The sequence below is a fragment of the Triplophysa rosa genome, linkage group LG21 (genome assembly GCF_024868665.1).
Source record: "Triplophysa rosa linkage group LG21, Trosa_1v2, whole genome shotgun sequence".
NCBI classification, from domain to species: Eukaryota; Metazoa; Chordata; class Actinopteri; order Cypriniformes; family Nemacheilidae; genus Triplophysa; species Triplophysa rosa.
Window position 1 is genome coordinate 11,312,578 of NC_079910.1, and position 23,376 is coordinate 11,335,953.

General features: G+C 39.3%; 1 protein-coding gene across 1 annotated transcript; it reads right to left on the reverse strand.

The window, feature by feature from the left end:
• Positions 1–75: 75 nt before the first annotated feature.
• Positions 76–22,714, reverse strand: LOC130572015 (collagen alpha-1(XX) chain). The gene is made up of 42 exons (XM_057363413.1): positions 21,924–22,714; positions 20,808–20,929; positions 17,946–18,050; positions 14,869–15,012; positions 13,559–13,708; positions 12,474–12,665; positions 11,781–11,948; positions 11,545–11,664; positions 11,272–11,436; positions 10,284–10,442; positions 9,988–10,157; positions 8,945–9,074; positions 8,659–8,804; positions 8,451–8,580; positions 8,167–8,306; positions 7,952–8,078; positions 7,729–7,868; positions 7,517–7,649; positions 7,282–7,424; positions 6,652–6,781; positions 6,413–6,529; positions 6,032–6,178; positions 5,883–5,939; positions 5,437–5,475; positions 5,173–5,311; positions 4,480–4,622; positions 3,825–3,934; positions 3,419–3,577; positions 3,228–3,305; positions 3,057–3,143; positions 2,908–2,961; positions 2,662–2,757; positions 2,512–2,565; positions 2,352–2,405; positions 2,146–2,199; positions 1,991–2,062; positions 1,856–1,891; positions 1,700–1,766; positions 1,434–1,622; positions 1,266–1,343; positions 1,012–1,170; positions 76–929 (listed from the first exon to the last, which is right to left on the reverse strand). Exons 2-42 carry the CDS (start codon positions 20,902–20,904, stop codon positions 901–903), a joined length of 4,707 nt encoding a protein of 1,568 aa, XP_057219396.1. The 5' UTR covers positions 20,905–20,929; positions 21,924–22,714; the 3' UTR covers positions 76–900.
• Positions 22,715–23,376: the final 662 nt, after the last annotated feature.

Genomic DNA, 23,376 nt, shown 5'->3' on the forward strand with positions numbered 1-23,376 from the left:
GTGCATAGTATGTGCATACTATGTCATTTTGCACGTATCTAGTTACATATTATACATCTACATTTTATTAATCATTTTATTATATATTTCAGTAAATCAGAATAGTTATTGCTTTTACTGGCACACTATCAACAGAAACGACCACATGTTTTCTTGAACAGTTCCATTACATACAATCTGTACATAAACACTAAACAAAAAAAGAAAATCAAAAGAACAATTCTCTCTGTATGATCATATAAAACAGTATGAACAGCATGTGAAGAAAAGTCAAATAATACAATATCACAGTGTATTTCATTTAGACAAATTGTTCTGGCAAAATAATGCTTATTTCATATTACAAAAGTAATTTATATAAAAATCAGAAAATAAGAAATAAAAACTGGAATTGAAAGTATTTAAACCAATATGCCTTCAACAAAATACATTTAAAACACATACAGTGCATTAAATACAATAAAATACAATTTTAGGAACATTCTTAGTGCGGATTGTAGTTATTATTAGGTAACACGCTAGTTACTCAACACTAGTTAACCAACACGTCACGTTTCCCTCTATAAAACAGAGTCTGGGTGTGTTGTGACCTCATCAGCTTCAAGCAGAACATCGGTGCAGCACAAAAGAAGTTCTACACAAGAATCTGCTGTTGTCTTGTAGCAGCGGATCAAACCGAATACTGAGTAACATAAACAGGAGTCAAGAATGATCAGTGCTTTGGTGATCTCAGTATGAATGTATGATCAGTTTGGAGAGACTATTATGCAGGCTCATTAAAAGTCATCCCCTGGCACAATCGGTTCATATGTTACTTCCCACAATTCCTTTCCAAAGTCTGGGGGCAGAGATGATACTAAAAACGTGGAAATACCACCAAGTCTTCACTGGTTTCTCAACTCAAGGTTGGTATCCAAGGTATGGGTCCTCTGTATAATGAAATAAAAACAACAGAAGAAATGATACATGCATGAGCTACAGATCTGCATGGTGTACAGCTTTTACATTTACCTGCAACAGGTCCTCCTTGATAACATCCACTGCTGTCACACACACCAGGGGGGCCAATTTCTCCTTGCTGTCCCGGGGCACCTGGAATACCCTGAGGTCCAGCTTTACCATCCTCTCCTTTGGGGCCTGGTTCACCTGTTTTGGTTTCACCTGGAGGTCCTGGTAAATGCCAAACAAACAGTGCTGCTGACAAACACACTTTACTATTAAAAGACTTTAAATGAGATTGTAATTGTGTGATCTGATTACAATACCTGCGAATCCTTTAGTTCCTTGCGGTCCCAAGACATTGTCTCCCTGATAGCCCTTCTCACCAGGAATACCCCTCCGTCCTAGAAGTTAGAACAATGCAGAATTGTAGAAAAGTGACCACACATCACATGTGGAGTTTGCCTAACAGATCTAAAAGCACAGAGACTTACCCTGCTCACCAGGATACCCAGGTTTCCCAGACTCCCCTCTGTTTCCTTGTCTTCCCTGAGGGCCTCGTGGTCCAGGTGGACCCCTTCCCCCTGGTATGCCAGGCTCTCCTGGTGGCGCCACCGGTTCCTGGATGGGCACTGGCTTCCGATTGATCTCATTCAGGAAGACATCCAACTTCAGCACCTCATCTAGAACATGATGAGCTATTATAAACTGCGTCTGACTGAATGAAACGAATAATAAATGGATGCAGTTTCCTACATACTGTGCACAAGCTTTTCACAAGCTTGGGTAACAAGCTGGTAGATCATGGCAAGAGACTGTGGCTCTCCCTAATGAAAGAAACAATGATCAAAACCACAAAAATAACCAATGTTAATTTACAAATAACATGTCAATGAATGAAAAAACATTAACGTACCTTCTCTCCTCTCTCTCCTTTGCTTCCAGACAGACCCTGCGAAAATAATAACACTGTGCATTAAACTCTCCGGAAGATCAAATACACATCACATTGTCAAATAAAAAAATTGTAGTGTGAGGGGGCTGTACTCACTGTGGGCCCTACCAGACCTAATGGGCCTCTCTCTCCCATTGGCCCTGGATGGCCCGGCATACCCTGAAAACCCTACGAACGGCAGATACCGAAATATAAAAACAAAGTTTAAAAAACAGATATTCCTTAAATGTGTGTAAGTAGGGCTGTCTTACCCTTGGTCCAGTAATTCCTGGGGGTCCTATGTTACCCTCTGGTCCTCTGACACCCTGTGAAAAAATAAAATAAAAATAAATGACAGTCTGAACATTCTGAAAATCAGAACATGGTGCTAGCAACACCAAAGCCATGGGGTTGAATCCTAGAGAACACACCAAATAAAAGCGTGAATGCAATACATAAAATGCATGTCAATTGTTACCTTAGGACCAGGGTTGCCCTCTTTACCCTTTGGGCCAGGAGGCCCTGGTAACCCCTGCAGATGCAAAATTAAGAAACAGTGAGTAATAATATGAAGAAAAAAAATGCTAGAAATTTGCGCTGGGTAATGAAAAGCAGAGAAGGTGGATGTTAAATCTCACTTGACTTCCAGGCCTTCCAAAGTCTCCTTTTTCACCTCTTGCTCCTGGAGGACCCTTGTGCACAGATGAAAAGAGAGGATTTCAATCTACTGTGCATGATCTATAGATTATATACTTTAGACTGGGTATACATAGCAAGTGTGAACATACCACTTTTCCCATTACAGTCATTCCCCGTGGACCAGCGGCTCCAATAGCACCAAAGTTTCCCTCAAGACCCGGTTTGCCTGGTGGGCCCATCTCACCCTAGAAATAGGCATAGAAAAGGAAGAAATACAAGGATGAGACTTTAAACTGTATATTAAATTAACTCCTGATGCGGTTATTTTAGATTTAATAGCATTTTTCATCAAATAATAATGATAAGGTTACACGACAGTGGAAGCCTCAATGCACCTTCTGTCCCAGCTCTCCTTTCTCTCCCTTCTCCCCACGAGGACCAGGTTTTCCCTAAAGACAAGCATTGACCTCAGTTTATATCATTGACAATTCCAGCAGCTTTTCATAAGCTGTTTTGTCACAAATGCACTGTGTCGTTGACTCACAGGAGGGCCTGCATCTCCAGGTGCTCCGGGCACATTGGTGCTACAGGTGCACGCATAAGCAGGTTCTGGACAGCTCTCCTCGTCCCTCTAGAGGATAGAGTGAGACTCAAAAAACAGCAGCTATATGTATGTGCACCCTTAAAACTAAATGAACAAGTGAATCTCATGTACCTGTGAGGGCAGATCACAGCATCCGTCTTCTGACGGCCACGTGGTGTTGCACACTATCTCAAAAGACTGCAGCTGGAACTAGGGTAAAAACAGTATCACAAGCGTTGAGATTTAAAATTGGTCATACTGTATGCATGGCCCCAGTACAGTATGCATCTTTATATAATGTTTTTATGATATTTATGACTCACAGCTGCAGATCCGCTTTGAGGTCCTCGTGTCCTAACTAGCTTGCCCAGCATCTCAAAGCCATCAGTAGGCAATGTTCCTAAGGGACGAGCAGGTCTCTCACCTACCCGCTGACAATCTACATACAACGATACGCTCACCTGATTGATGGACAAATGGATCTGCCAATAGCATTGAAGAAAAAGATTAGAGACTATCAGTGGACATGAAAAAGATACCTTTTATCGTGTGTCATTAGGTCACTTTGCATCTGGTTAGGACATGGTGTTAGGATTTTAAACTTTTCATATAGTTTCATATAGTTTTGAAAGAAAAAGTTGTCTGAACTAAAAATACACACAGCATATCTGTGGTTTGCCTGACATCAACATGAAATGATACAGATCTCACACACACTTGCACACAAACCTTATGAAAGCTGCCATAAAAGAGAGAATGGACTTGTGATTGGTCAAAGGTCAGTTCTTGTATCTCTCCTCTGTAGTCCAGACTGAAATACAGCAGCACCTTCTTTTCAGCTGACAAACAGAACAGAGAAAAATGAATCTCATGAAAATGACTATGGATACACTAACAGAATCAACTAAGGATGCATGACATTTTTTTGGGAATAGTTCCCCCAGAAATTTAGAATTTTATCACTAATTCACCCTCATGTCATTTCAAACATGTGACTTTCTTCTGCAGAACACAAAAGATTTTTTGGAGAATGTTGGTAACCGAACAATGTCTGGACATAAAGTCCTAGGTCAACGGGGGCTAGCACTGTTTAGTTATCAACATTCAATAGCTAAAAATAAATAATGAATTAGATTTTTTATTTTATATATATATATATATATATATATATATTAGTATATATACATATACACACACACACACATACATATATATATATAATATATGTTTTATTTATTTATTAGTAATTAATTATTTGGAGTAATACACTAATGTAACCACAACACTCCAATTTGTAAAATGTTGGACTTCTCCAAATAGACCAGATTTAAACAATTCTCTAGCATTTACACAAGTCTAATTTGACAATTTGACATCCACTTACGGTCTAGCACCACCCCCATTTTAGGCTGGAAGTCATTGTCTGTGAGCTGCCAGAGGGCAAAGGGTTCCTTCGGTGAATCCTGCAGGAGCCTGAAGGCTATGCTGATGGTGTGTTCTGGAGCAAAGCCAGCCGGGTGGATGAAGCTGAGACACAGATGTACACAGAGAGAAGCCGTAAGCCGTTTATATGAATGTGCTCATGTTTAACTCTTTTCCCACCAGCCTATTATTTAAAAAGTTGCCAGTCAGCACCAGCATTTTTGAACAATTTCACTAAAATGTGATGGCTCACAGTACATTTTCTGTAATGAATATATTCACAAATAAAATATCAAATGAAAGAACAGAGTCTATGCTTTTAAACAAAAGAAACCGTATTCTTCATTTGTTCTTTTTTTATCAACTATTAAATGTATCATTTTGATTAAACAGCTGAGATCATTTGCTTTTTTTTGTCAAAGACTCCGCCCAGATTAGATTAAAGATTATTATTAAAAACAGATCAAATATTTACCCCAAAAACAGATAAAATATATACGTTCTTTCCAAAGTTGTGTAACATCGCCACCTGTTGTACAACAGTACAAACACCGATTGCAATTATAACTTGTCTTTGTTGGAAGCGTTGGATTTTAAATGATGGGATAACTGGTCAATGGGGAAAGAGTTAAGCATACATGTGCTTGTTTCTCACCCTGTGCTCTGAGTCAGTTGTACGTCTCTGTAGAGAGTGTAACTGGGCAAGGTGCTGAAGGTGAATGGTTCAGCCGCCACACCCTCAATAGTGGAGTGAGCTCTCAGACTCAGACCAAATGCCTCCATCATGTTGAAACCTGGAATACAATACACACAGTAGTTTGATGGAGTTTTGTGTTTTAAAAAAGCCAACATGCTACAGTCTTTGATGTTGCCACATGTGTGCAAGAAATTCAAACTACAGACTCACTGCAAATCTTACCTTTAACTACACGATTTCTGACCGCCATCTCAGGACACACTGAGAGAGAGAGAGAGAAAATCTTGCTAACTCTTTATATCCATAGTAAACATTTGTGTGTGGTGTGAGTAGGCCTTAAAGTGGTAATTCACCCAAAAATGAAAATTATGTTATCATTTATTCACCCTCTTGTCATTTCAAACCTGTATGGCTTTCTTTTTTCTGCAGAACACAAAATAAGATTTTTTGAAGAACTTGCAACCAAACAGCGTCGGCACCCATTCACTTCTATTGTATGGACACAAAACCAATGCAAGTGAATAGGTGCCGGTTAACACAGAATATCTTCATTTGTGTTCTGCGGAAGAAAGAAAGTCATACAGGTTTGAAATGACAAGAGGGTGAGTAAATGATGACAGATTTTTCATTTTTGGGTGAACTATCACTTTAACCTTTTTATATCTTACCCTCCTTCTGTATGGGATGCAGTCTAGGGGGAACCTGAATCCTCACTGGAGCCGTTGCTATATAAAACAATTACATGCAATTACAATTAAGCAAAGAAATAACAACAATTGTACTTTTGAATGAGGTATGCCCTTAGCAGGATTCTGACCTGTGGGGTGAAGAATGGTGACAGCGGCGCCCTCTACTGTTCCCAGACGAGAATGAACACTGATACGGTATACTGTCTCAGGCTGTAGCTCAGAGAAACAGTGACTGCTGCTGGAGGCGTCCACTATGTCCTCTTTAGTCTGTTTATCTGAAGTTATACATACAGAGAAAGTGAAGATGAAGCTTTGGCGGTCCAAAAGACCACATAGGGAAATATAGGAATTCAATCGAGAAATAAAAGTTAGGACGTAAAATAAGTAAGAAATAAATCCAGGACTATTTTTAGGTATTTGTGACATTGTTGGTGCTTTTGAGTCCCAGTTTCAACTGTACATGTTAATGATTTACAACAATTTGTGGTGTGTTTGGGCAACCGTGGTACCTCTGAGAGCCTGGATGACTATACGATAACCGCTGACGGCAGCTACAGGCCTCCAAGACACACAGATGCTGAAGTGATCAGATCGCACAACACTAACGCTGCTCACCCTCAGACTAGCTGCATGTGCAGAGATGAAAATACATTCAAATGTAGTTCAAATACGATTACAAAACACTGTCAAGCAGAAGGCAGTACAGTCTATACTGGCCATTAAGTTATTGAATAGGTGTGTGACGTACTGGTCTTCCCCTGAGCTGTGGCACTCCCTCCCTCTCTGTTACGGTACTCGGCAGTGACCAGAACACTGTACCGAGTGTCAGGCTGCAGATTCTGAAGCAGGACGCGCTTCTCACTGCCTGGCAAAGACACCTATAAACAGATAAACAACAAGACTACATGACACTCTTTACAGTACAATTCTACCAGTTGAGCTTTGTTGTGGCTTAAAGTGATAGTTCAACCAAAAATAATTTATTCAAAAACCAGTATGATTTTCTTTCTGTTGCAGAACACAAAATAAGACATTTTGAAAAATGCTGCCCTCCATTGACTTCCATTGCATGGACACAAAACCACTCAGACATTTCTCGAAAAGTGTCATATATAGACGGTTTCAAAGTGACAACATAAATAAATGTTACATTAATGTACATTCAACAAATTGTTTATTTAATAAAATGAACATACAATAAAATTCAACAAATCGTTTATTTAATACAATTATTATACAGTAAAATAATAATAAAAATGAACATAAATTAAATTAAATATAAATAGTTATATTATCAGACACAAGCCAAACACAAACCGGAAGTTAACTGGGGGTCAGGCGCGCGCGTCCGATGAAACCACTCTATTAAAGTACTCACTGTGTTCTCTCTTGCATCTCCAGTGAGGGGTGTGTACGAAACACGGTACTGCAGCACATGGGCGTTAGGGGGAACCCAGGTGACCAGCATACTGACTGGAGTCTCCTCTGAGATGGATAAACTGCTGGGACCACCTCCTGATACTAACACACCAAACATATCAAATCTTTGTGTTTCAATGCTTTAAAGTTTGCAGGTTTACCTTGAACGTGTGTAAACGTGTGTGTATACTCACAAGTGCTGTATCGTATTGCCACTGCCTCGCTCTGAGCCCCATCAGCATATAGTGCAGACAGCGAGACCTGATATTCATTATCCTCCTCAACTCCTTCCAAAATGGCTCCTTCACTCTTCCCATCTACTGTAAGCTGGAATATAAAAATGTTTCATACGAACCACACACTCTTTGAGAAATGAACACAGGTAGTGCTGGGACCAGGAGCTGACCTGCCTGAGGTCTCCTCCACTGAGGGAGATCCATTTGATGAGGTACGAGACCACGTCGTCCGCTGCGGCGTCCCATCGCACGGTGATGTCACTGCCAGAGAAGTTAGTGACTCTCAGATCTGAGGGAGCCGGTACCTTCACTGCGAGACGAATAGGTGTGTCAAGCTTTACATAAATGGTCAAATGGAATCTCAAGGGTGTCATGGATATGCATGTAACTTACATGTCGTGACATTGGCTGTGACAGGTGTTGACAAGCCTTTCTCATAGAGCGACTGCACTGACACCAGATACCTGGATAATGAAGAGAGATTCTGCAACAACACCGTGTTCACACCTCTGACTTCCACCTGAGAAAGACAGAGACACGACAAGAACAGAGAGATAAGAAACAAACGTTTTAAGGCAGAACAATGTGGAACAGAGAGACTTGATCACCTGCTTCACATCACTGCCGTGATTGGTGCTGTAGATGATACGGTGGGCGGGAACATCCACAGCTCCAGGGACCCATGTGACCTTCAGAGCGCTGTGACTGACCATGGGAAACTGCAAACTGACAGGAGACGGCAATGGAACTAGAGAAATTTTTTTGAGAGAATAGAGGGAGTGAGCTGAGAATATAGCAGCACTGCACTGTATTACAATGAAACAGTTCAGACTTGATTTTTTATATTTCTTTTTTATTTCTTTTATATGCATGATAATGAGTTTGAATTTACAGGTGGTGCCGAGGGCAGTGACGGGATCACTGGGGTCCTCGTCATATAAAGCATAAAGAGTGACTGAATAATCTGTGGACGGCATCAGATCCACCAACTCCACATCCGTCTGAGCAGGTCCAAACTTCACCTGCCACAAATAAAACAGGAAAGATATAACATGATTCGAATCTGTGAATCTAGCTATCAACACATCATATTGACTTACCTCTTTGGCATCATCAGGTTCTCCATCAGTAAGCGCTGAATACAGTGCCATGTACTGTGTGGCTCCTACGGCCGGCTGCCAGCGCACACGCAGACTGCTGGGTGAGGATGCCGTGACCTCCAGAGCCTCAGGCGTGGCCAACGGCACTGGAGGAGAGGATTTATATGATATACGGGAACAGTTATATAACCCCTTTACCTGCCCCCTGTAGTGGGGTCCAATAGTCTAATAAAACTCCACTATTGAAAATGCATTTAGAATTTGTTTAACCTAACCAGAGACTCACGTGTAGTAAAAGTTCCTCTGAGAGCAGAACCCACATTGTTCTCATAGACAGGAAAGATGGACAGATGGTACTGTGTCTGCGAGGCCAGTCCTGTCAGTAGTGTTGTTGAATCTGTTCCATTCACCACAACCTGACCATCAAAAACATAATCAAATGCATTGCATATGAGTTAATACATAATAACACAGTATTGACTGATAATAAATCAGTCTTGATAAGTTTCAAACAGCAAAATCCATGACATGCCACGTTAACGTCAGTTTAAAAAATGTCCTGTAGGAGGCGCCAAAAAACAAGTTAAACTCCTTCAGCGTCCTGCATGAGTGACTTCATGGTTGAAGAGTTCAAGGATAGTTCACTCAAAAATAACATCTATGTATTAACTTATTTTTAGGTTGTTTCAAACCTGTATGAGTTTCTTATTTTCTATAAATATAACATGCGGATAGTCAAAGCTGCGTCTCAATTCGAAGGCTGTTACAATGTTTTCCAAACGGGTGCATTAGTCCTTAGTCTTCTGAAGAAAATGAGTGAAATTTGGCTTGGATCCTGTCTATTTATTCTTATGTATGTACATTTTTTACCAAATGATAAAAAGTTGTACAAAACAATTGACGCTCTTTTTATATTCATTGGAATAATATATCAAAAACATTAAAGTTACGTATGATATCTGTTTTCTGTCTAATAAAGTTTTCCATATCCACCCAAAAAATTGTTTGTAAAAATGCAACAAAACAGATGGATAATAGATTATTTTGCTATTCGCATTTGTCGGGCGCACACGTCATCGAGGTTTGTTTTTCAGGTTTTATTTTAAAAAAGCAACCGTTACATTTCAAGGTAAGAATGAAACTACGATGATTACGTTTTAAGATAAATACATTTTAATTTTATAATGTTTTTTACTGAAATGAGACAACCTCGATGACGTATGCGGATGACAAATACACTTTTACAGTAAAACAGCCTGGCTCAATTAATAGTTTTTATATATGATTTTTTTATTTAGCCTCAAAAGGAGTGCTAGCGACTTGGCTCACCTCTTTCAGACTTTGTCCTTCAGACGTGTGATAAACCACTCTGTACTGCTGGAGACTTTTGCTGGGAGAGGTCCAACGCAAACGCACCTCCCTCGAACCAAGTGCCACGTACTGCAGATCAGTTGGGCTGGGGTAGGACAGAACTGGGTCCTGAGTGGGACGCTCCATTCCTTCTCAACAAAAGACACACACTTCCATCATATTTTGAGTACATATGATATTTCTACAATTTAGGATGACAATATTCGTTGGAGGTCTGTTCATTACACCAGTTTTCACATGTGTGATTGACTCACTCTTGGCTTTAATGCGATCTTCAATCTTGCCACAGAGGATGCGAGCTAGTCTTCCCACCAGTTTGCTAAGCAGAGGAAAATCATTCACATTATAGACATTCAGCTCTAGAGGCTCAGACGCCACCTGCCTCAATTCTGCCTCATCTGCATTCTTTACACCTGGATGTGGGCAACAGAGAAAATATTACATACATATAGATACAATGTAAATATTATTGTATAATATTTCATTTATAAATATTTTGTATGTATGTATGTACAGATATGTGAAAGTGACCTATTTGTGAAAGTGACCTATTTGTCAGGTATGGTGACCCATACCCGAAATGTGACCTCTGCATTTAACCCATCCACAGAGTAGTGAACACATGCACAGCAAGTGGTGAACACACGTACACCCGGAGCAGTGGGCAGCTATCAGCGACTGTATGTATGTATATATATATATATATATATATTACTGTTTAAAGGTTTAAGGTCACATTAATTATTGTAACTTATTTTTCAACATTTTATGTTAATAGTAAACTCATTAAAATATAAAATACCACAAATGTAATAATGGGAAGTTCCCTAAATCTTCAAAAACCTCAATCAAAACGTAATCTTCAATGTAGTCTCTCATTGACTACAGTTTGTATAAATACTCTCCACCAGTGCTTTAAAAGTACTAAAGTACAGTAGTTCCCATCTATACTGGGGTCTTACTGGCTTTTTTCTTCATTATTCAATAAAGGTCAATCAATAAAAATCTATTTATTTAAAAATAAATAAATCCCTTTATTTTTGTCTACAAAACCACTTTCAGACATTTGTGAGTATACCATTAGTTCAAAAGGTTTGTTAGGTCAAGAGAAACTCACTCAAGTAACCCTTAACCTTCACTCACATTTTAAGATCTGTATCGAACATTTACTAGAATTAAGTTGCATTGCCAAAACTAACACTGTTCACATCCATGAAACAGATGTAGTAATGAGGATCTCACCTATAGCAATGATCTCCACGCCAGCATTCTTCAACCTGCTGGCTGCAGCGATGGCATCATCTTGAGATTTGCCATCGGTCAGCAGCAGGAGGAACTGTGGTGTGTTGGGTCGTGCTCCAGCCTCCTCCTTTAGATTGTTCTGAAGAGCATGAATGAGTGCTTGACCTGAGGTGCACACATCATGATGTTAAAAATAAGAGGTCAGGTGTTCACAAGTGCTCTTTAAAATGTGTTTCATATAATCCAAACAAAGCGTGTGACATCTACACTTACCTGTGAAGGTGTTGCCGCCCTTATACCTAAAGTTCCTGATGGCCTCCAGGAGCGGCTCTCTGGAGGTGAAGTTATTAAGGTTCCACTCTGTGCGTGGATCTCCGCTGTACTGCGACAATGCTGAGACCACAATAAAAACGAATAACATATACAGTACATCACACCAATGTGTATGGCATTGTTTCAAGGTCATATATCTTTGACATGCCAATATAAATACCCATTAAATAGCTCACCTATTTGCACGCCCTCCGGGCCGATGTGAAAGGGAACAGCCAGGCCCTCCAAGAAGTCACGCACCTTTCTGAAGTTGGTGCGGCCGATGCTCCAGGATCCTTCCACGAGAAGAACTAGATCTGCCTGTGCGCCAGCACTGCATTCAAACGGCTTCCGGGTGGATATGGCTGAGACCCATCCATAAGAACCAAATGGACAGGTTGACAAACGATAAAGCATTTAAGGACGGAAAAGATAAAGATCTTTTAGTCTGTGCTTGTTTTTAAGTATAGTATATTGCTGTGAGCGATATATTGCATACCAGCTAGCATTTTGCAATCTTCTCTGCTTCTATGCCAATCTATTGTTACACCCCTTTAATACAATCATGTGTGTCGACATGTACAGTATACTTTATGTGTGTGTTCTTACAAAGTGCATTCGTGTCTCCATGTGTTTTTGTTGGAAGGAAGGTGGGGACAAGTTTCAGGCCTGAGGTCCCACAGGGTCTCTGATAACAACCTGAACAGTGTCATTAACTCTATTTTGTACCTAATTCTGCTATTAAGCCTCTGATATACAGACACTGTTCATTAGCTCTGTTAAGCTCTGAGGGAATTTAAGCTTGTTCACTTCACTGATGGTAGGTTTGGGAGCCTTGCAGTGCCCATGTGATGAGGATGTGATGTTATGATGTGTTCTGTGAGTATTACCTGTGACAGGTTGGGTTGGGGTGGTTTTCCTTGTTTTGTCAGTGTTGGTGATCTCCTCTCTTACGTTCTTCAGTTTGTTTTCCTCCGGATCATTTTTATCTTCAGTCTTGGATCGGTTCTTGTCTATCTTCTTCTTCTTGTCTTTAGGACTCTTGTCAGCTTCTGGCTCAAGCTCAGGAGGAGCTGGAGGTTCTAGAACAGCACAAATGACAACAAATTTTGTCTTGCGTTTCAAAAAGATGACTAAACATCCTTAATCCTATTTGCCTATAGGTTAACAAATTTAATTCAGGATTAGGGACGAACCAATAGGAATGTTTTGGTTTGATACTGATTTTAAAAGACAAACTTGTCAATTCTGATACTGATATTTGTCACTTGCTTACTTATGGTCCTTAAATAGATCACTGTTTTGATCCCAAATAAGCAAAAACACATAAGGTATAGCCAGTTTATTGTTCATCAAATCATTCTTAAAACTCAACAGACCAACATTGCAAAAAAGTAAAAAAAAAAAAAAAAAAAGACAACATGACAACCTTCAGAGGTTATTTCTGCTATCACATATTTCAATTACATTTTGGTTTGGCAAGTATTTCATTATTTTGCCCAATAAAAACGTTGGATTATGCAACAGACATAACTCATTCAGTTCATTAATAAAAAATGGTTTATTTTATCAATTTTTAATGCTATAGCTGATTTGCCAATGGTTTCAAACTCAAAATCGTATACCGATACATTTGTGCAGTATTACGCAAAAAACTTAATGAAAGCATTAAGGCTACAGGGAGTAACAAAGGCTAGTGATTCTGTCTGTGCTCCCATACCCCACCTTAGTGTAAATGCACACTCAGCACAGATCTATAGCATCCCCTTCATGTCCTTTCCTGCCCCCTGTCCAATTACTGAAGCATTGATTACAGGTGTTGGGGTGAATGGACTCTTATTAATAGGTTAAGTCAAAGAGCTGGCGCCAGTCCAACCATCTTACGCTCCACCAGTAAAACATGTATAATAACAGGGAGACAACAGGACAGAAGGCTTGGAGATGTTCTGGCGGTCTGTGTTTGCAGGTTCTTTACCTGTGGTTGTTGGTTCTCTGTAGAGCACCGTGGGCTGGGCAGCTAGAGCCTCTGTGATGTCATCCACCTCCCCAGAGCCAGAGGTGTGCGTTTTCTTCTTATGCTCCCTGTTCCCGCTACGAATCAACTCCTCCTCACGCAACCCATCAACTGAGACATGGACGGATGGAGGGGGAAGAGGAGGAAATGAGGTAGCAGCATCATAATTATCATCATATATAGATAATTAGATGGATAATATGTTTACGTTTTTTTACCCAACTTGGGTTTATATATTTTATTATTTTATGTATTTATTTCAATTTAATTATTTATTTATAATATCATCTACTTATCCTGTTAAATTCTACACAAAGAGCTAATTCCATGGAAAATTCATGTGGAAAAACGGTGGATGCTTTAGTTAACAATGGAATAATCTGACAAGCAAGCAAGGCCTTCAAGCCAAACCCTACAACCGGCCAGTCCAGACCTGCCCGGCTCGACATAGTAACCACTCTTCCACCCTACACACAACCTTTCATCCCACGGCATCACACATACTGTATTTGGGATTATCTGCATCTTTTGAGTTTTGACGATGAGATCACCCTCCCATCACAAATCTCTGCCTAGAATTAAGCCTGATCTCCCATAATGCATTGCTTCAATCTCTCTTGCAACTACTACTATTCTAATTTTAGCACATTAACAGATGTGTTGTCAAAAGGCTCATACAGCTTCTCCACTAAAACATTTCATCATCTGATATCAAGTTTCTTTCAGGGTGGTCGCTTAGGTGGGTGACTGGGTGCTTGTAAAGATACAAGTATCATTCCAGAGTTTCCCTCACTCTGTTAGTCACGGCCTGTAATCCGTCAGGAATCTACCATTAGACAATGTCAATTACAGACAGCGGCCCCTTAAACACTGTGTGTGAAATGAGTTTCATCGGCATACCCAAAGGATTCTAGTTTGGGACTGTGTGTTGACAGCTCATGACTGCTGGGAACTACTTCAACTGACGTACAGATTTCTGTTTCTGCCACAAAATACAGCACTTAACTGTGAGAAAATCACCCCACCTCCAACACAATCTACAAAGAGTCGAAAGGGATTTAAACAAACCTAATATAAAAAGTTTAAAACTCTACCATTTGGGGTACAGACATAAACGAAACCTTGAATCTTGCAAACAACCCACAATACTCTCACATCCAAAAACTTGTATACAGTCAAGCACCACATCTTCTGGTTAAATCCTTAGATGTGTCTGAATCTCCTGATATACATTGGTTAACGTTCCCTCAATCTCTCATCCTTGCTCTTACTGTTGAAGCGTCTCTTCGCGATGAGTTTCTCCTGCGTTCCATTGAGCACCAGGACTTGCAGGAGGTATTCCTGTTTGGAGTCCAGGCCTGCCACCGTGGCTCGGCCGCGTGTGGTCGTCAGCATCAGCTCTGGCTGAGGAACCTCTGGAAAAGACAGAGTAAAAACGATGAATATTTTGATTTTATTTAGTCACGTTTGGAGGTGAACATAATATATCAGACTGGAAAGCTGGAATCGACTGGAATAATATATGTGACTGGAAGGACGTCGTATGCCCCTGGAAGGACGTCATATACACATTGGCTGTGTAAACTATGGATTACATTTTATTTTTGGATGAAAAATTCCTTTAAGTTGAAAAATAAACAAAGCAACTCCCAATAAAACAAGGTGGGTCATATTTAAATTTGTGTGTGCAAATGCGTTAAAGATTATTTGCAAAAATGCTCACAACCACCACAAGTGCTTTTAAACACTTTGTAGTCTTTGTTTGTAAAATTTTACCACTTTACAATAAGGTTGTATTTTTAACATTAGTAAATGCATTAACTAACATTGTTACACAGCGCTCTGGAATACTTGATTCTGATTGGCCAATTCCAACTGATTTATGGTTTATTAGGATAGGACGATATTAGGCCGAGATACGACTATTTGAAAATCTGGAATCTGAGGTGCAAAAAAATCAAAATATTGAGAAAATCACCTTTAAAGTTGTCTAGCATATTAGTCACAAAAATAAGGTTTTGATATATATATATACGGTAGGAAATTTCCAAAATATCTGAATGGAACATGCATATTAGCAAGTGCTGAAATTAACATGAACTAGGATTAATAAATGCTGTAGGGCTATTGTTCATTGTAAATTCAGGTTAGTTAATGCATTAACTAATTGTTGAAGTCCCTGTGAACCAGAAGTTGCGATCGTTTTTACTTCAGTATTTTGACGCATTTCTGAGTGAAATGGAATTTCTAATGTGAAAAATAGTGGGTGTGGCTTTCATCTTTCTCTGCGATTTGATTGGATGTATAAAAACAGCCGTTGCATTTTGAAATGGAACTGGCAGGAGATTGACAGTTGAAGGGGAGGAGCTAACGGATGCTCCGCCCAAGCAGTCTAACATACTTCATTTAAGATGGATAGTTATTACAGGAAGGAAGTACATTTTCAGATTTTAACTGAAGTTTATGAGGGCACACGAAGGTTAATGAGAATGACTTAAAAAGAGAATGACCCACATTGATAAACTATATTTACAATAAACGCTGCAATATTTCATGAAAAAATAGGCATTGTATTTTTTTATTTCACTGGGACTTTAACAAATATAACCTTATTGTAAAGTGATAGATCATTCCTTATTAAACTTATTTAAAAATTATTTTATTTCAAACCAAATTTTAAAAGACCAATTTAAAATGTCGAAGAAAAGCCAGAGCCTGGAAATGGGTTTTTGGACATTATTTTCCATGCTTACAATCTAATGTAATAACAGAAAGTACATGTGTTTAATAACATCTCAAAGCAGACAGTACAGTCTGGGAGTTTATTATTACACATGATAGCTGTCAAATATGCTGTTCAATTTCTGTTCTGTCAGCACTGTGGGGCATGTGCCGGGTTTCTTTACTGTGTGAACTTTTTCAAAACTGAAACAGACCTGTCTGGACTCACCTAGCCAAGAACATGGGCGGAAAAGCAGATAAGAAAGACAAAGATAAAGAGAAAAGAAAGAGACACCCACATGTAAGAGAAGGGGTTTGAGGCAAAGATAGAGACTGAAAGAGGTTGAAAACAAAATAGGTTTGCTATGTCAGACAGAATTGAAATGGACTCATAAGAAAGGTTATGGCTGACTGCAGGCCTCATTCCATCATTGCTGAAAAATCCTTCCTTGCCATTCCTTACCGGTTCTGAAACACTTACTCAGTGACACAGGAATGTACTAGAAAGAACGACAGACAAAAAGAAAGACAAAGTCTCTTCGGGAGTGGCTGGTGGGAGTCGGAGGGAATAGATTTTTATTAGTCCTGGTTACAAGGTCTGTAACCAGACCTTTAGTGAAGAACGGTTCACTAAATTACAGTTAGGCCTCTTCAAACACTTAACCTTTAAACTGTGTACATTCGGTGTTCCAGGTTCAATTATGCATTTAACATCCTCATGAAAACTAGCCTAGTGTAAAAATGTTTTGTCAGGTAACCAAAAATGTTTCATGCGGTATTGTCTAAATTAGCTGCTTTTATCCAAACAAAAATAGTCTTACATATGACTAACTCAGCCAGACTACATCATAGTCCACGTGAAATCAAAAGGTTATTCTTAAAGTGACCGTGAACTTGAAATGGACAACTTAAATTTTATATGGAATATTGTAGTGTTTTTTATAAATTACTTTCCTGCACACTTTATTATTTTTTAATTCATGTGCCTTCATTATCTTTAATCAAAAACGTGAACATCTTCACGAATAATGGCTCATTTCTGCCCGGCAAAAGACGATCCAGTCAGTGCTCGATGGACCAAATCAAGTCCCACCCAACATTTTTTTTCTCATTTCAGAAGCTGTTCACTCGGATATACGTCACAATATGGAAAAGAAGACAATCGCTATTTCAGTTTCATGCCAAGTTAGGTTATCTATAAGCTAGTTTTCTTCAAAACATGACAAAAATTACATTTATATAACATTCAACTCTCACTTCCATTAATAAAAAAAATCTACAATTTTGATGACATCATTCTGCACTCCCCTCACCCTCACATGATAAAAGACGCTGAAGCTATTTTTGAATGAAAACACGCTGTCCATTGTGACAAATGAAGTCTTATTTTGTATCACCTGCACAAGTATCCAACCCATTTAAAATCCACACAAAAAGTTTAAAGGCTGTAGAGAAGATTAAACATCGCAAAGCGCTCCAGAGAGTGCACGTAGCTATGATTTGCTCTTGTACTTTAAGACTTTGGTTGCTCACTGGAAACTCTTGAGGCATTAAAGCATGATTGTCTGTAAAGCTGCTTTAAACACAATGAATTATAAAAAGTGCTATACAGTTGAAAAGGATTCACCTGTGAGGGGCCGTACTCGGACCTTGTAGCCTTGAACTGGACCTTCTGCCTCCTTCCATTTAATCTGCAGCCGATCTTCAGACAGAACGGTCAGCTTCAGTCGACCTGGAAATGTATACAAAGACTTTATGGAACAAGGTTTGTGGAAACGTAAGTTCCCAACATATTATTAGTAAAGAAAATAGCCTGAACACTTTGTAACCCCTACCGGATGGACACACAATGCATTTGAATAGCCACTGATGAGAGACAAAACAAGCCTGTAACTGCCAGAGAGAATCATGGGAAAAGTCATCTGTATGTGAGACTTTAGGGGTGACGCTCAGAGACGTACGTCTTTAAAGATCAAAGTCTTCCTCTACAAGCTTCTCAATGACATTTTTCTCAACTTCCCCTCTGAGAAGATGTAATATTTGAATATTCAGTCTTGCTTTTCCTTCATAACTGTTCTCTTTCTCAACTCTGCCCTTGTGCTCGGCCTATCTGCATAATTTCCACATGCCAACTTGGTACAATATCCTTCTTTCATGTCCCACGCCGCATCCTTCCCTCTTCCCAGCTGTCTGTGAACGCTCAAAGCACCCTGTGATTCCCTGCAGGGTAACAGGGGGTTGAGGGCCACAGGAAATCTGCTTTTCGGTGGGGTTGAAGGTCAGCCTGAAGGGGTTGCTTGCATGTAATGTCATGCTCCAGAAGAGTGCTACAATGGGGATGACCCCGAAACGCACAAAGATCTTTGTAGTATCTTTATGAATTATGCTATCGGGGACAAAAAAAATGTGCTTCATGCGGTACCATCCAAAAATACATTTCAAAAATATTATTTGGTATGAATAAATTAAGCTGACTGCATTACAGTAGGTTACAGCAAGGAAAGTCATTTTTAAGGATAGACTTAAGGATAGGACACTTTCACTTTTATAGCGATGCAACAGAGAAATATCAACGCTCTGCATTAACTGGCAGCGGATCAGAGCCTAAAAGAAGCTTTCCAGCTGTCACCGCAGCACCACCAACCCAGAAGTCAACAAATGTGCAGCCAATCGTGGTGGAAAAAAGACACGCGCAGCGTGTTTCCTCCAGGGAGGACAGAGATAACAAGAAACCTAGGACACATAAATTATTCCAAGCATTTTTAAGGCACATTTCTTTCCCAAATGTCTACTAGGGGCTGTGTGCAGTTGTCTAGGGAATCTGCAATGTTGCACAATGGCCTTAAGCAGTAAGTCTATTCTTTTGTGGTTTTCTTCTTGCCAAGAATTTTCTTCCCTTGGGGAAAGCTGGTACTTAGAATGTGCAATTGCGGGAGACGGAATGAAAATGTTTCACTATAATTTCAATGCGCCACTAAGAACCTAAAATATTAGTTACTCTGCAGCAGAATATTTTTTGTTGCATGGTGGTTACAATACACATTTCTAGCATGCGCGTAGGTGCAATCGGATGGACTTAGAAGAATGCAGATGACATTTCTCAAACAGAACAAAAGCTACGTGTTTGCTGTCAGTATTTTAGGATCATCATAAATCACAAAGCTGACACAATAATAAAGAGATGTAAATTAATTCAAGATACAATCTTAAGATATATGGCTTTTTTAACAGTAGTGACTGCACATCAAACTGCGATAGAGAAAATATTTAATTATATATATATATATATATATATATATTGTTTAAGAGCAAAAAATGACAGGCTTTGTATTTGGTTTAAAAATTGAAAATCTAATAATAAAAGCAGCAGTTCTTCGTGATTAGTAATCACCTTTAAAGAATCACCTTTAGTGCACACAGATATTGCCAACAGCAATATAACAGGTAAAAATATTGTCAGTAGTTCACAGAACGAAAAAAAAAATGTTCATTTTACCAAAACACATATAAATAGAAACATTTTAAATCAGAAAAACGGTCTCTGAAATGGTCTCTTATTTTTTGCCGCGGCTGTATGTAAAATACCCGAACTACAGGTACAAAAGTATAGGAATGAACAATTCCTTACTTTTACAATTATTACATGAATTATGAATTCACAAACCAAACAGAACAAATTTTTTGTTAAATTAAAATTATCAAATAGAGTTTCTGTAAATGACTTTAATTTAAGACCATCACAAATGACGTAATGTAGATGGCTTGGGCGGAGCATCCGTTAACTCCTCCCCTTCAAGCTGCCAGTTTCATTTCAAAATGCAACCGCTGTTTTTAATACATCCAATCAATTCGCACTGAAAAATGCAAGCCACGCCCACTAATTTTCTCCTTTGAAATCTCTATTCACTCGGAAATGTGTCAGAATTCGGAAGTAAAAACGATCGCAACTTCCGGTTCATGGGGACTTTAAAGGCGACTTACCCTGCGTTCCATTTCGAAGGGCTAAGCCCTATGCCCTAAGCCCTTCGTATGGGTTACCCTCCGGAGTGAGAGCTTTGAAGGGTTAAAGGGTGTAGGGGACCAAACAACTGTTTCTTGAAGTGCCCTTCTGCGTCATCATCCTGCGCCCATAAGGAGGGCGGGATGACCACGGCATCACCACGCAAAGAATCTGTGCAAAGAATCATGGGAGCCCGAAGAGACCACCAGTTGTACCCTTCGAAATCCTTCATTCTGAAGGGCCCTTTGAAGTGGCCAGTTATGAGCACTTCAGTTTGGAACGACCCTTCAGTATGGCGGCCATGATTGTTGTCACTCCGAAGGGCCCTTCGGAGGGCGATATATCCCAGTTGGTACGCAGGTTTAGAGTGCATTCAAGTATGTACTGATCAGTACTTCAAGTACTGATGAACTCATAAAATGAGTTGTTTATCATTTACCTGGGAAACAAAACCCACAGCCTTTGCAAGTGAACTACAAGAATACTCACCTTGTGTATGAACTTCTGAAACCAGCATCAGGAGTACCGTTACCAGGATGAGAGACATCTGGTCTGACAAAAAAGGAAGAGAACGGTGGGCAGGCATGACTGTTCTGGTGTCAGTTAAAAACCTGTGGGAGAAATGTCAATGTGAGCGTGCTATAAAACAGAGCATGACTACTTGACATCACAAGCAGTGGTGCTCATAATAACAGCAGTGATAAATGACCATCCAGAGACTAGCTGTTTGCTGCTTTTTCTGATGATCCCAAATCCTTTAATGCCTTTACACTGCGCTTTAAGTACAGCCTCTTATACAATGAACACTTATAGAAAAGGCTACAGCTTCAATGGTCATTAAGGGCCCACTAAAGATAATAATACGACAAATGGAGGGAAAACTAAACACCTGTTATAACAACCTGTTAACCAGAAGAATGTGTTGTATGCCTGCAACATCTGAATAGAGTTTCTGTAAATGACTTTAATTTAAGATCATATACTGGATTATCGGTTGTGAGCTGACCCACATACATTAATAACAATCCCCATCCAAAATTATAGAACGAACAAAACAACCATATTAGTATTTGTATGGGGCTTAACGTTACATAAAAACAAACTTGACCTGTAAAATTATGCAATTATTTGACACCTATTTTTTAATTGAACTCCTCCCTCCTTGCTTCAGGCCAGCAATAAGAGGGAATTCACATGCATTGGCTTGTTGTATAAACACACCGGATGATTCGGGACCTTTAAATCAGCGTTTAATCGTTTCTGATACCACGCCTACAGTTATTAAAGCATGCACGCGAATTATGAAACCTAAAATTAAAAACTTGGGACGAGAAGTGCGCATTCGTACAGGTGAGACTTCACTCTATATCTCAATACTCATTTAAATGAAGAGACAACGGCTTACACAAGTTACACAGCAAGATATGCAAGTCAGTCAGTCAGACATGTAAACCACCACTGTCAGCTACCAACAGCGATTTAAAACGACCATGAATTTAGTTTTCAAAGAAAAAGACGTAGGTTTTTCCTTCTGCATTACTATGTGGAACAAACACAGATATTTGGATTAAGTAAGGGTCGGTCGGAAAAGGTGATTTAAGTTACCTGAAGCTGTGTTCTTATGTCCTCGCGCATTCCACACAGGTAAGAGATGTTAACACATTGAGTCCCGTTCACTAACTTCCCATTTGTAGTCTCTTGTGGAAGGTTAGGTGTGAAATTTGATACGGGTTTTCTCTGCCCTCCTCTTGGGATACAGAGGCGGGGGATATATTCAGGGTTTTGAGCAACTTATAGCCTACTTTGAAGTGTAGTTTGCTCCTAGTGCATATGGTAGCTTTAGTAGTTTACAAAAAACACATTCCATTTGAAATTGCCCATGAAAAGTTTATAATCGCTTACCTTAATTTAGTCGTTTTTTTACTGTATAAGAGCTGGTCAGGTACGTTTCTGGAGGCACAGAATTAAGAGGAAATGTTGCTGCACATACGGGTTTGACCCGCAAGGAGCAGCATCGTACCACGCTAAAGTCTTGGTTCAGCTTTTGTAGATTTAATAAAATCTTGAAATCGCTGTCTACTCAAAATTAAACGAGCTGACCATTAAATAATTTACTATACAGACTAAACGAAGCTAATTAGTTTTGCCACAAAGCAAAGATACTCGATTTATTGTTTAATCAATGTTAAATAGGTTATTCCCAACATTTATTAGTCTTCTAAATCTGTTTTCCTCCCAAAAGAATGGTTAAAATAGGCTAAATGAAAAACATTAAGGTATAATTCACCCAGAAATGGAAAGTAGTTCGTGATTTTTCTCACCCTCATGTCATTTTAAAGCTGTGTGACTTGCTTTCTGCTGTAGAACACAAAATAAGATATTTTGAGGAATGTTGGTAATCAAACACACAATCACTGAAACATTTCTCGAAATATTTTCTTTTGTGTTCCACAGAAGAAGGTAAGTCATGGAGGATGACATAAGAGTAAATAAATGACTACAAAACGTTTATTTTTGAATTAAGTATCCCTTTAAAGGGGTCATATGACACGGCTAAAACGAATATTATCATTTTGTTTTAGATGCAATGCAATGTGTATACACGATTTAAGGTTCAAAACCGCTGTATTTTCCCACATACCGTGCATGTTTGCATTCCTCTTTGATACGCGCAGATTTTTTACAAAGCTCATGGCTCTGAAACGCAAGGTGTGCTATGATTGGCCAGTTAACCAGTTCGTAGTGATTGGTCGAATACTGCAAGCTTGTGACGGAAATGTGACGCCTCTTACCATATTTGGAACATCAAAGCAATTGTACTGACAGGAACGCCCACCTTACTTGTGCATTCATTTGGGCAATCTTAGTCAAATCATACCACCAACTGACGTAGATTTGTGGGGGTGTGGTTACACGAGGCGTTTCAGGCAGGTCTGGGTGAGCACTCGCTTTTAGATAGAATGCATCTTTTGTTACAACACTTTCATTTTTGCAATTTTACGTGTCTAATACATGCATGGGCAACTTATAACACACCAAAGACACAGAAAAACACGTA